A 13315-nucleotide genomic window follows, 5' to 3' on the forward strand; every position below is an offset into this window, starting at 1 on the left:
ACGAGAAACCTTGGGAAATCGATAGAGAGACTATACTATCCGCATGTTTAAACGTGACTCTCCGCCTTTTGTGGCGTCCTTTATTGATAGAGCTCAAGCTTTCAACTCTGACCTGAATTTGATGAAGGTTCTATTCTAAGGTCTTGCAGCCAATACCTCCCCAATATCGCGGGTGCAATCCACGTATTGCCCACGAAGCTTCTGCGCTTTCCCCGAAGCAAGGTAGACACAAGTATAGGCTGGTAGAGATGCATCGAAATGGGGTCGTTTGGCGTCTAGGGCCCTCATGTGCTCGATAATATATGGAGCATCCTTATGTGTCTTCTCGGGAAATCCTGTCGTGTGGAGATCCGTTTCAATCTCCCCAGGATGGATACTGAATAGAGAAATTCCTTGGAGAACAGTCAGACATAAGTATGGTAGTGGAAGAATGAAACTAACCGTTCTCTTCGAAGCCAAAATCTATCTTCTGGGTCTGATCGAGCTCAACCTGTAGACAAGCTGCAAAGCGTGTGATGCCCGTTTTACCGGCTCCGTAGCTAAAAGAATGAGTTAGCAGTTGGGCAGATGTAGCACTATGATTGCAAAATACTCACGCAGTCGTCCAGGGAAGGTCCTTGAGATCACATTAGAAATGCAAGCTGGAGAGAGATATTGCCACTCACCGCGACTGCTGCTCTTGATGAAGTATAGATAATCTTTCCAGAATTACGTTTCCGCATTTGTCTGCTAATGTTAACCAGTTACCCGATTCTTGTGTAGAAGATATACTTACGGTAGTACAATCCTAGTGAGCTCGGTCGGAGATTTCAGATTGATTTCCAAGGAATACCACCTATTTAACTTAAGTTCAAAACTATTAGTCGAAGAATTTGATGAAGCTCACCAATCGTCCGGGTCTGTCATAGTGAAGGGCATGAACGCTAGAAGACGCCTCAGCGCATATTCAATAGGGTCGGGCGATGCTGCCAACTATTTGTCCCCGCGTTGCACACTAACACATCGATATCACCAAGTTTTTGGTTAACCTGGCATCGCAAGATTAGAGAGGCTTGCGTGAATGGTGAAGCCTTTGACCTAGCAACTTACTGTGCTAACCAGCTTCTCCAGGTCATTTCGATCGCAGCCATCTGCGGCGACCCCAATAAACTTGTTATCGGGATACTGCTTTTGTAGTTCTTTTACTGTGGCGTCGACTTGATCGGCACTTCGGGCAGTTATTGCTGCACATGGCGAGACTTAGTCATGACAAAGTGGTTCTGATCGAGCTCAAAAGTGGTTACATACCCACAGAGTATCCTGCACTTGCAAATGCAGCGGCAATGGACTTCCCAATTCCGCGGCCAGATCCGGTGATTAGGGCAGTCTGTCCTCGAAACTTGTTGGCGAAGCTTCCTGGATTGATTTCAGGGTAGTCATGGGCTGTTGTGCGCAGGGTAAATTTGTGCAGCGGCCCTGTACAGATAACATTTCCTGGGGGCGCCATGTTGCGACACAAAAGTTTCCAAAGGAATTATCGTTGAAACACTCGAAGGCCAATACTTGATTTCGGTTAAATATCTCGAGCTCAAGCAAGCACAGTGTTGAGTCCTGGCACAACCTTTGTACAGAGCTCCCCACACGGAGCCGACGCGAAATCAGCCTCCATACTATCCACGCTCTCCACAATCTCCACGGCCGCTTTGACCCACGCTCTCGACTTGGCACAACTTCCCCCCTCCCCCAGGAAAATTCTGCTGGTCATTAACTACGGTTTTCCACCTTGACAGCTTTCGCCCTCCACAAGACATGGATTCCGTGGGCATTGCGCCTGCTCCTGACCCCGATGCGGGGTCCAAACGCTCTAGTCGGCAATGTCCTCACTGCCAGAGATTATTCTCGAAGCCTGAGCATCTAAAGGTGAGTACTGTCGTAGGGGTATCTGCTCGGAGATAGGTTAATGAAGGATCAAACAGAGACACGAGCGCATTCACAGCGGTTCGAAACCGTTTGTCTGTCCCAACCCTGACTGTCAAAGACGTTTTAATCGTCTAGATTCCTTAGCACGCCACAGAAAGACTCACCATGCCGCCGATAAAGAGGATGTCAGCGTCTCAAGTGTGCTCGAATCCCCTATTCACCCCGTGGCTGATCCCCTCGTGCCAGCAATGCATACGCCAATATTCCCGGTTGACCTGCAGCTAGACTCTCAATCCTTGACGGCGCTGTTCTCAGATTCAGTGCCTACAGACACCGCAGTTGACCCGAGCAGTCATGAGCCGTATTCCTGGGCTGGACTATCAGAAGACATCTTTACAGAGTTTTTCTCCTTAGACAATGATCAGCACTTTTGTAGCTCCCAGCTTCTTCTGAACGCAGCCGTCACAGCGCTTGGTGAACCGAGTGGCGATTCTGGACCTAGCGATGCAGCATCAACACACGCCCGTCAGGCTCTAGGGCATCTGAAACGTCTGGTCAGTGAGTTCTCTCACAATTTGTCGGGCGAGGTTGAAGCCACAGGAGTACCTGTTCATTTCCTGGAAGTGTGCCTCGGCTGTTTCTTTTCCCAATTCCTACGCATCTTTCCTGTCATGCACGAGCAGACGTTTTCTCTGAAACGTTGCACCCCAACATTATTACTCAGCATGGTCGCGATAGGTTCGCTGTTTGTTGCAGGAGACAGCGCAGCGACAATGGGCGAAGCGCTTTGGAGGGTCGTACACGCTGCAGTTGCTACCTCCTGGCAAAGCTTTTCGAGCACTTCTCCAGAAGATGAGCAGATTACAGGTATGCAGCTTGTCCTCACGGCTTTGTTGAGTCAGGCATATGCTGTCTTATCGAGCAACGGGGTCTTGAAGCACACAAGCCTTGCCCTGCGTGGACAAGGACTGCACTGGGCGAGACACTTCAATTTGTTTACTTCTGAGGAGAAGTCGGAGCGACCCATTTTCAGAATGAACGAAGCGTCGAGGACGGACATGTGGAGGTCTTGGGCCGCTGCAGAAGGTCGTCGTCGAGCGTTGTTCGGGCACTACATCTTGGACGGGCTCATTGCACAGTCTTGTGGCCTACCAAACACTGCGTTGCACACCATCAACAACGTGGCAATGCCATGCAGTGACGAAATGTTCGATGCCTCCAGCGCCGATGAATGGGTTGAAATTGCTGGCAGTCAAGATTTGCATTCCACATTGACGTGTCGGCAGCTTCTCTTGGACCTGTTCAACTTCGATGTCGAACCTTCCAAATCTTTCTGGCCGCACTTCGCAGTGCCTGTGGTCCTAGAAGCACTCCAATCTCTCATTACCGAAACCGCTGAAGCCGCGGGCCCGTCGATTGGCTTGCCTACAAGACCGGCGTTGAGCCGTGCGCTCTGGCGGCTCTTTGACTCTCAGATCACTAGACGCCTGCCTGTCGCAGATGCTTCGGATCTTTCAGTACGTTGGCATACCGTCTGCATTAATTTTTGCGTCGAAACTCGGAACATCATTGGAGGATTATGCAGAAAGTATAATATTGAGCTGGACAGATATCATGCATATGGAGGTGTGCCGGATACCAAATTTGACGTCGACGCATGGCGTGGGTCGCACCATGCCCGACGAGCAATGCTGCACGCATTTACCATTCTGGACCTTGTCAAACAACTGCCCGTCGTCATGTACAACACTTTGCATCTCCCATCAGCACTTTATACCGCTGCGATTATACTCATAGCGACAGTCCCAACCGATTCTACCCGTTGCCAGGTGCCACGGAGTATCAACTGGAGAGAAGTATGCGAATTTAACGTAGAAGGAACGTCGACTGCGTCGGTACTCTCTCCTACTTCGGAGTACCTTCAGTCTGGTACGCTTAAAAGGGGTGCCCGCCACGATTTTCGAAATACTTTGGTCGACTTCAACACATTGCAAACAATGTTGGACTCAACAGGCCCAAAGTGGCGAATCACCAAGGAGATGCATCAAACCCTTGCGCAATTAATGGCTGCGCGTCAAGAAGAATGTTGAACATTTAGCACCTTCATACTTAGGACTCTTTTGCGCCAGTAGTTGGTTAGGTTCTATCGTTTATAACGGTGTATATGGATGGCAAAGCTAGGCCATCTGGCCGGCCCTCATGGTTTTCTCTGCGAGCGCGAAAAGAACTGGTCCTCAGAGTGTCATCGTAAAAACCGTCCCAACCAAAAAATCGGCACTCATCTGGAATCTTAGGAATCGTATGCTAATTCCGATAAGGCTCAGCTCCGGAGCCGAAGACTTCGGCCTGCACCAAGAGAGCCACAAATCTCGAGAAGAATCGGGCCATTCTGGTATCCCCACCCAGGTAGTATAAATTAGGATCTAGGATGGCAAAGGTTAGTTTAATGCATTCCTTGTACAGTGGGTAGTAGTACTTACGTCCTGCAGGTTTTGCCAACGCTCTGATTTCTCCCTCCCGGTCGATGCCCCAGTAATCGTCTATCTGATCAGCGATGGGTCCGAGGATTTGCTCCGTTTGCTTGCGAAAGTTGTGCTCAAAACCTGTTGCAAGGACAATTAAGTCTGCTTTCAGCTCGCTCCCATCTTCGAACAACAGACCGTCCTTGGTCAAGCTCTTGATTGATTGAGTATTCATTTTGATTTGTCCGGCCGCTATTCTTGCAGAAGCACCCGTGTCAACATAGTGCCCACCCAATCGCACAAATATGTTATTGATGATGTCGCCGTATCTTTCCACCTTGAAGCCTGCTCTTTCAAGGGCATCAAATCGTTCCGGATTTTTGTCTATCAGCTGACGCACTGTGCCCTTGATGATCTCCCTCGTAATCTTGTACGGATACGTAAATGCTTCTCGGTCCGCTCGGGCAGAATCTTTATTTTGATTGTAGTCGGCGATCATGCCAGCGTGAAGCCATTCCACGGGCATAACAAACGTAGGGTTGCGCTGAATCATGGTAGTATGCATGCCTGCTTTTACCATGTCTTCGGCCATATCGTGTCCCGTATTTGCAGTGCCAACAACCACACCACGTTGTCCGGCCCACGCGTGACAGTTTCGATAGTCCTTGCTGTGGATGATGGTACCAGAAAATTGAGATGCAAGAACCTGCTTAGGCTGTGCCCAGGCGGGCAGATATGGGGTAGATGAGCCGCCTCCAATGCAGATGACAAGATTTTTGGAGATCAAAGTGATCTTCTCTCCGTGACTAGTTGCATGTACTATCCAACGCTGTCGTTCTTCGTCCCAAGTTGCCTTGTTTACGCACGTGCTGGTTTGAGCTTTGATGCCATACTTTTCTGCCCAAGCTTTATGTGCCGAGGCGATCCGTTGTGTTGGAACCAACACAGGATCTTCTGGATCAAAAGCAGGACTAAATGGAAGTTCACCGTACTCCTTGGGAGTGTGCCATGTCAGCGATTCGTACCGTTGATTCCAGATATCTCCAAGCTCCGCGTTCTGTTCCAGTAAAGTGTAGTTCAAGTTCAGGGCTTGCATCCGCCCTGCCAGAGAGAGACCAGCCTGGCCACCACCAACGATGACAGCGTCGTATTCAGTGTCCAGTTTTCCATTACCAAGGCTGCCTTTGACCTTGGGCTCCAAGATATCGGGGTCACCATGTCCACGATAGCTCTCTAGCCACGTGCGGATCATCCATATGCGCCACTTACTGTCGAGGCCAAGGATCAAAGACACTGTACCACTGCATAGCGCGGAAAGCGTGCCATGTTGAACCTCAAAGTCGAAGTCCACCTCTGTCCAGGATTTTCCCAAAGCTGTTGAAATTCTCGGTGGACGGTTAGTTTGGGAAAAGGCAGACCTCGACCTCAATTGCGAGAGCTTTTGAAAAGTGGTGAAAACTTTGGACGGGGAATAGATCGTTCTGTACGTCCCAGTCAATGCGAGCAGATCCCTCCAGATGACATTGTCGGCAAGGTCATCAAACTGTAAACCATTCAGTAGGGAGAGGGCATCGCTGACTTCGGCGTTTTGAGCTTTAGTTCCGGCGAGCGTGGATCCTGGTAGCTCCCCAGGTACGTCGTCGAAGGTGGCGGCGGGCGTCCGGTAATGTGCGATCATAGCTGCAGAAAGCTTCGGACTGACAGATAAACCCTTGGATACGCCACAGTCAGAATCAGACTGGATAGAGGATTCCAGCGAGTTAACACCATATTGTAGATGTCTACCGAAATTGCATCGTTAATATAGGAAGTAGGCAGTGGGAAGTCATCTCCACAAGTGAGGCTCTCCACCGCTCGCACATGCATGAGGGGAAACAAATTGTGGTATGTCCTAATCTCGGGGACCCTTAATCTTGGACAAATGGGGCCCCTTTCTATTACCTCTCGTGATTGATAACAGTGCCGGCTTTCAATCGCATGACTCTCGGAGGGCTAGCAAGACCCTATGTCTGTCGCGAACCAACAATACTTGAGATATCCTACGTACTAGGGTACCAGTACTCTATATGGTATAGCGAATCCGCAGAATTCGATCAAGCTTCGTCCGACAATAACCAATCCTTAGTGCTCACGACAGCCATGCTTACCGCAAACACACGACACTGCTTTCGTGGGGTTCAAAAATGCTTCCTGACACGCACTCTTGGAGCAATCCGCAGGCCATGCAAAACGCTTGACACAGTTTTATGCATCTCGGTATTCGCCTATGGGTGAGCGTGGAACACCGATCCTATAAATTCTAGCTAGATGTTTATGTCTGTTCCCTACATAAAGTGCTAATGTCTGATGCGTCCACGATCCTTCTCATCAAAAAAGTTCTGAACCCTTCTCGTGACATCTGCTGCCTATCGCCGTCGATGTTTCAGTCCCATACTAGACCTCTGGTGGAACCGTTTTTTTCCCCATTTGAAGGTCTCGAGTAGTCGAATGCTCCAAGGCGGACTCGACGTGAGAATTCATGTCTGCCTTGACAGACTTCAGGAAGAGGCATGCGATCGCACCACCAAGAACAATAGCCCTGCGAGCCGAATTAGAATCGATGCTTTTCGAAAAGATATTGGAACGACAACTCACATTATTGTGATCCAGACATACTTGTATGCCTCAGCGTTTGCGGCGGCTACTGCTTTAACGATAGGGCCAATCAAGTTTCCAGGTAACCCTGGTACTTGGGCAAGAGACACCGGGGCGGGAGCAGGAGACGATAATGCCTCAAGCACAAGTGGCAACAACTTGCGCTCATTTGCCGCGACAAGAACTTTATCGATCTTGTGGGGTTGGATTTGCGCAAATTTGTTGTCGTAGATAGCTGTGTAAACGGTAACACCAGTAATCCCCCCCAGAGCACGGGAGGAAATACTGAGAGTGCCAGCCGTCCCTAGCAGAAAAGACGGCACGGACAGACCTAGTGCAACGACTGGGCAAGTAAGCTCACCTGCACAGCCAGAAGGAAATATGTCGGCTTACTTGGAATTACGGTTGTGACAGCCGTGCCCACTCCAAAGAGTGCCGAAAACGCCAGTGCCCATCTCACCCTGTCTGGGTTTAGAAGCGCCATGAGCCCTGCATCGAAAACTGGTCAATAGTTGCCGGAAAGATAGGGAGGGTTAGACAAATACCTGTGAAGAGGCTAACAAAGAGAAGAGCTGATACCAAGAGAGTTCTGTATGCCTTGGTCCGACCCATGATCAATCCGGCAGGCAAGCAGCCAAGAGTTGAGGTAATTAGATAAGGACTGAGGATGACAGCTGTCCTAACAGCATCACCGCCGAACACCGCAGGTATTTCGTGTGAGTAAAGTACGTTGACTCCGAGCAGGAGCATGCCATCGATGAGGCAGATAAAGCAAAGGATCGGGAAGTTGGCGCTGTCAAAGAGGCGGTGATCGAGGACGGCGTTTGATCTCGCGCCTTTCCACTCATATAAGCCGAAGACGACCAGGCCAATACAGCCGCCAACAAGCAACCCGACGATCATTCCTGAACTCCAGGCATATTGTGATCCACCCCAAGTCAATGCAATCACTATACAAGCGAATGAGCCCGCAAGTAAGATAACGCCGATGAAGTCGCACCCAAGGATGATTTCGCGCAAGTTGGTTGTCCGGCGGATCGCCGTCGGCGGTGGTCGGTAAGACAACAGCACAGAGATACCCGCAATAGCGTAAACGATACCATTGAGGCGATAGCTCCATTGCCAGTTGCCAGCTTGTGCAAAGGCACCGGCGGTGAATGTCCCGACGACGGCTGCGATGCTATTGATGGTCTGAGCAAAGCCAAACACATATGGTCGAACCCGACTAGGCACAATCTCCTGATTTGCAGCGATAGAGACAATACAGCCGGCATTGGCAATACCTATGAAACCTCAGAAACAATCCCTGGTTGCGTAGAGTAAAACCTTACCAGTGAGAATGTTGCCGCCAATGATAGTGTGCACGTTCTGAGCAGAGGAACTGATGAAGGATCCGACGACACCGACAGCACAGCCGCCCACAATAAACCACAGCTTCCCGAGTCGATCGGCCAGATAGCCAAAGATCGGGCCACAAGCCAGGGTCAGAAGGAAGTTGCTGTTGGCGATCCAGCTGGCAAGCGATGCTCCTCCCACATCCTGAACTTGGTATTTGATGATGGTATTGGTTGTGTTTGACAAAGTGGCATTGCAATTCGCCAGTGCGAGCGCCGCTATAGCAGCCCAAGTCCTGAAGGCAACAGAATAATCGAGTTCTGACTCTTCCACGGTCGCAATCGGCACCGCAGTTTCAGTTGGTGTGGCACGCAGCTCATGCTGCTCCAGATGTTCGGGGGCGGTGGGTTTTGTAGTCTCCATAGCGCTGGCCACGACGTGCTTAGAATTAAGGAAAAGACTCACACCACTTGTATTTAAACCCCCGAAGCTGGAGCCTCTCCACCCCCCCCCCCCCCCCCCCCCCCCCCCGGGGGGATCTAGGAGCCGGGGACAGGCATCAAAGTCTGGAGTTGCACACGTGGACAGTTCGGGAGCTCCGGAGTTGCAAGATGTGGATTGTGGAGATGGCTTGTTCGTGGGGTTTGTGGCGTTCTAGTCATTTAAGCTATTCATCAAATAACCCGGATGGTCGCATGGCGAACCGCCTCTCTATGGCGGTACATACATAAATCACAAAGCTTTGCAATTTTCAGTTAGCTTTTGGGTTTGGAGATTACTGGGAGGATGATCACGCAAGCTGATCCCTACACTTTGGAGTGGTTTGGTAAGCCCGGAAGCAAAAGTCGACACAGTCGGTCACTAACCCAGTACCTGCTAGGAGCCACGACTTTCCGTCTTCGGGCATGCGGCCTCACGCTATTCCTAGACACTTGGCTTGAGCGACCGAGCAACATCGACTCGTACCTCCGAATCGACGATGTCGATCATGCTGACTACATTTTTATCTCGCATGCACATTTTGATCACCTCCCAGGTTGTGATCGACTAGCGAAAAAGACTGGAGCAATAGTGATTGCCAACGGCGAAGCCATTAACATGTTGAGAGAAGCCGGAGTGGCCGAGGAACAACTCATACCAGTTGCCGGTGGTGAAAGAATTCCTCTTTTCGCCCGTGATATATGGGAAGCAGCACGAAGGAACGAAGTTCCTACGGCACCAGGGCCTCCCGGCGCTCCAATTCTTCCTGATCCTTCCTTGGCAGCCATGGATGTTCATGCTGTAAGTTAGCCAGGCTTGGTGTATCCTCCAGCGAATGTACGCTTATCCTAATAGTGGCCGAGCCTTCATTGTCTGTTACCCGGAACAAGGCTAGTGAGTCCTTGTCCTCTTGAGTCTTATGTACTAACACATGCTTTAGCCATGCTGACCTCACCGACACAATGGACACTGCTACAGTGTACACGGGTAGTTCTCAGTACGCCTGCACAATAGATATTACTCGAGGTACGAGCAAATCATCGCCTTTGCAGCAGCCAAACTCTGACTTGAGCGGTAGGTATGAGGTATGGACTTCTTCGAATGGGCGACATCCTCCCAGCGGAAGAGCGGAATCACATGAAACCATTCATTGATTACATTTCCGATCGAAAACAGAATGTCATGAGTGCCTTCGACGGTGGCCAGATGACGTTTTCTTTCCACATGGGGCAAAGAACTCTGATGTGGAACAGCCACCTAGGAGGCTATCAGGGTATCCTGGAAAAACTAGAGCCCAAGCCAGGTACTTTCAGGCCCATACAGCATACGCAGAAGTCAAAGGAACTAAAGATGTACAGACATTCTCATCCAGTCCGTTGCGGGCAGAGCGAATATTGATGGTCGACCCTATGATGGTAGCGCAGCAGAAGCCGTCCTTGACATCTGCCGATGGCTCAAGGAGCCTCCCCAGATCATCTGGTGTTTGCACGACGAAGCACCTATTAAACCGTTTCGCGTAGATGTTACGGCAGCGACCAAACTGGTGGAGAATAACACGCGATCGAAAGTTAAAAAGCTTGTTCACGGCCGTCAGTATAGACTATTCGAAAACGCGGAGGCCACGGACCTAGACGCTTAAGTCGGCACGAAGGGAGCGACCTTCTGATTAACTTAGCTGAGGCAAGATAGGACATTCAAGGAACAAGAAAAGCGATACACAAGGATTAAATTTACTATGCTTCCTATTAAGTTCGACTAAACCGATTCATGTTCGTACTCTTCCTGCGCCGCTGTGGAGAGTTCCTGTTCGTAAGCGAGATGTTTTGCTGAAATAAATTTCTTCGATTTCTGGTCGTTGCAAAATTCTGCTGTCAAAGGTAGACGAGCCCTGAGCACGCACATGGTCATATTTGCGGATTTGATGTCGATCCAGCCGGTGCCATCAAAGGTGTTTTATGATTGTGCATCCGCATAAATCGTCAGGGCTTGGTGGATTTGCCAGTCTGTCTTCTCGCGGTATTTATTGCAGATCTTGTAGTCTATCTTCCAGTTCAGAGGGCCATTATCAGATCTGCAAGTCTGGTATCTGAGAGTATCCCGCCGACTTCAGACGATCGAGAGATGGTGTGTATCTTCGCGGATATGATGAGGGCTGTCTGCGATTTTCTTCTTGTTGTTGATTAAGAGCATCCTCAATAGCTCTCCAGACCGGCGTGTAGCTTCTGATCTTCGTCGACTATGCCGTACAGATAGTCTCGCTCCTCATATGAGTTTTGATCCCATGGTTAGAAACTACATGCTCAAGTTGAATAAATCCTGGCTATCAGGCATCGTCTTCAGCATGATCGGCCCACCTGGTTGGTAGCAAGGTTTTCTTCGTAACTTTGCCATCATCCTCGTATATTGCTACCGTTATATAGCCGAAGATGCAAGAAATACCTACCTGTGTAAACAAGATCCTAGATCTAGACCATCCGGACGAAACACTCTTGTATCAGGGAGAGATGGCGAAGCGAAGCAGATGCCTTTGTTGGTACCCGATGAACTCCGCCTCCAAAGCTAGATGACATTCATCCTACATGTTCTGCCATCAAATGAGAGGAGATGTTCACATCTGGTGTGGGTATCGTCTACCTTCCTCGTTTGGCGGCCTCAGCGATCGATAAGTGAATCGCCTTGAAGCTTACCAATTACCTCTTGGTGGAGTCGGCCTAGTGAGCCTCGAATTCGCTCAAAAAGGTAACTCAATGCGATGTCGGAACTTCCACGCCAATTGATTGTGCGTTGATTGCATTAATGTGAACTGATAATCGGTCTCTTGTGAGAATCGGTCCGAGTTACCTTAATATCGGTTGTGGGATCAAAGGAGCCTATGTTTACTTCTATCCCGATATGATATATAGAATCAGCGTCTCGAGCGCCAGATTACAAGGAAGATCAATCTATTCATTACGTTATCCGGGTTCACTATGAAGAAGGTACAGATTGGCTATGGTGTCGACGTCGACGCTGTATCCGGATGGATCGGGTCATATGGCGGCGAAGACTCGATTTGCGATATCTCTCGAGGACTGCAAGCTGGAGAAGTCAACGTTCATCGATTGCTCAAGATGTTCAAAAAGTATAACATGACCCAAACCTTTTATATCCCAGGTCACTCCCTGGAAACATTTCCCAACGAATGTGCTGCCATTCGAGACGTAAGTGGTGCTAGGATCATAACTGAATGAGAAATAGGCTAACTCTTTACAAGGCCGGTCATGAGATGTGAGCAACTCTTCCGCATGTCCATAATGATGTGTATAACGATGTGCTTTCTGAGATTCTGACCTGTATAGTGGACTGCATGGATATTCACATGAAGAGCCAAATAAACTCTCTCCACAACAGCAGGAAGATGTCTTCAACCACACCTATGATTTGCTCACCAAATTCGTTGGCGAACCTCCCAAAGGAATCGTGACGCCGATGTGTCAGATTTCAGAAGCCTCTGCACAGCTTCTCGTCGACAAGGGTATGGAATACGATCACAGTGCGATGCATAGAGATTGTGTTCCGTATTACCTTCGAGTGGGTGATCAGTAGGCCACCTCCGTTCAAGTCCAACCCACGCCAAAGGCTGATTGAAGTGAACAGATGGGAAAAGGTTGACCCAAGCAAGCCGGCTTCGTCTTGGATGAAGCCTCTTGTTCGTGGCAAACTCACTGATCTAGTCGAAATTCCCATGAACTGGTTCCAAGACGGTAGGATGACCTGCCCACTCTCACGGATCCTCACCTTCATTGCGGCAGAACTGAGTGCTGACGGCGTAATCAGATTTCATTCCTCTAACATTCGTGCAAAACATGCCCAACTGCGGTGGGTGGCAGGATCCCGACACTATTATCAAGATCTGGAAAGAGAGGTTCGAGTACTTTTACCGGGAATACGACTATTTCATCTTCCCCATGTGGTACGTCTGATCCAGCTTCTCTTCATCTCCATCGCTGCCCAAAGCTGACATTACGTGACGTGTTTGTCTTCTCCAGCATCCACCCTGACGCTAGCGGTCATCCACATGTGATAATGGCCCACGAGAGATTCATTGAATGGGTAAATACTCACGAAGGAGTGGAATGGGTTCCAATTTATCAGATGGCCAGGACGTTTCGAAAGATGTACCCCACGAAGGAGGATTGGCTCAAGGCAGAGGAAGCCAATGGAACGACTGTTTGATAATATGATGAACCGGAAGGGTTAACCCAGCATATACCACTTCCAAGGAGCTGACTTGGTGCGCCTGTATGCGATTGTATTATGCACAGTTGCCGATCGCAAGGAGGAGCACTTGCTCAATTATTACCTTGATGCTTCACTCGTGTGCGATGTAGGATGGATGCTTGATTGCGAGGGAAACAAGTGGGACAAAAGTCCAGGCCTTTCGGCCTCCACTTGTCGGCGGACAGATAAGCCTAAAGTAATTCCCCCACGGCCGCGATGGATCCTTATTTCAAGCATTGTATTGG

At 49.6% G+C, this 13315-nt stretch overlaps 6 protein-coding genes across 6 annotated transcripts; 3 read left to right on the top strand and 3 right to left on the bottom strand.

The window, feature by feature from the left end:
- Positions 1–135: 135 nt before the first annotated feature.
- On the bottom strand, positions 136–1486 carry PV08_00017 (uncharacterized protein; the record flags this gene model as incomplete). The annotated part of the gene is made up of 9 exons (XM_016374385.1): positions 136–392; positions 442–539; positions 597–616; positions 666–726; positions 776–835; positions 887–923; positions 974–1028; positions 1090–1223; positions 1288–1486. The coding sequence occupies 9 exons, from the start codon at positions 1484–1486 to the stop codon at positions 136–138; spliced, it is 921 nt and encodes a 306-aa protein (XP_016239661.1).
- A 302-nt stretch (positions 1487–1788) lies between these two features.
- On the top strand, positions 1789–3989 carry PV08_00018 (uncharacterized protein; the record flags this gene model as incomplete). The annotated part of the gene is made up of 2 exons (XM_016374386.1): positions 1789–1899; positions 1956–3989. The coding sequence occupies 2 exons, from the start codon at positions 1789–1791 to the stop codon at positions 3987–3989; spliced, it is 2145 nt and encodes a 714-aa protein (XP_016239662.1).
- Positions 3990–4203: 214 nt separating this feature from the next.
- Positions 4204–6039, bottom strand: PV08_00019 (uncharacterized protein; the record flags this gene model as incomplete). The annotated part of the gene is made up of 2 exons (XM_016374387.1): positions 4204–4322; positions 4380–6039. 2 exons carry the CDS (start codon positions 6037–6039, stop codon positions 4204–4206), a joined length of 1779 nt encoding a protein of 592 aa, XP_016239663.1.
- A 755-nt stretch (positions 6040–6794) lies between these two features.
- Positions 6795–8753, bottom strand: PV08_00020 (uncharacterized protein; the record flags this gene model as incomplete). Its single annotated transcript, XM_016374388.1, has 5 exons — positions 6795–6939; positions 6996–7338; positions 7389–7484; positions 7541–8278; positions 8327–8753. The coding sequence occupies 5 exons, from the start codon at positions 8751–8753 to the stop codon at positions 6795–6797; spliced, it is 1749 nt and encodes a 582-aa protein (XP_016239664.1).
- A 363-nt stretch (positions 8754–9116) lies between these two features.
- Positions 9117–10449, top strand: PV08_00021 (uncharacterized protein; the record flags this gene model as incomplete). Its single annotated transcript, XM_016374389.1, has 6 exons — positions 9117–9156; positions 9211–9611; positions 9666–9685; positions 9751–9836; positions 9889–10113; positions 10169–10449. 6 exons carry the CDS (start codon positions 9117–9119, stop codon positions 10447–10449), a joined length of 1053 nt encoding a protein of 350 aa, XP_016239665.1.
- A 1330-nt stretch (positions 10450–11779) lies between these two features.
- On the top strand, positions 11780–13025 carry PV08_00022 (uncharacterized protein; the record flags this gene model as incomplete). Its single annotated transcript, XM_016374390.1, has 6 exons — positions 11780–12010; positions 12064–12077; positions 12149–12391; positions 12447–12553; positions 12627–12762; positions 12839–13025. The coding sequence occupies 6 exons, from the start codon at positions 11780–11782 to the stop codon at positions 13023–13025; spliced, it is 918 nt and encodes a 305-aa protein (XP_016239666.1).
- Positions 13026–13315: the final 290 nt, after the last annotated feature.

The sequence above is a fragment of the Exophiala spinifera genome, assembly GCF_000836115.1.
Source record: "Exophiala spinifera strain CBS 89968 unplaced genomic scaffold supercont1.1, whole genome shotgun sequence".
NCBI lineage: Eukaryota > Fungi > Ascomycota > Eurotiomycetes > Chaetothyriales > Herpotrichiellaceae > Exophiala > Exophiala spinifera.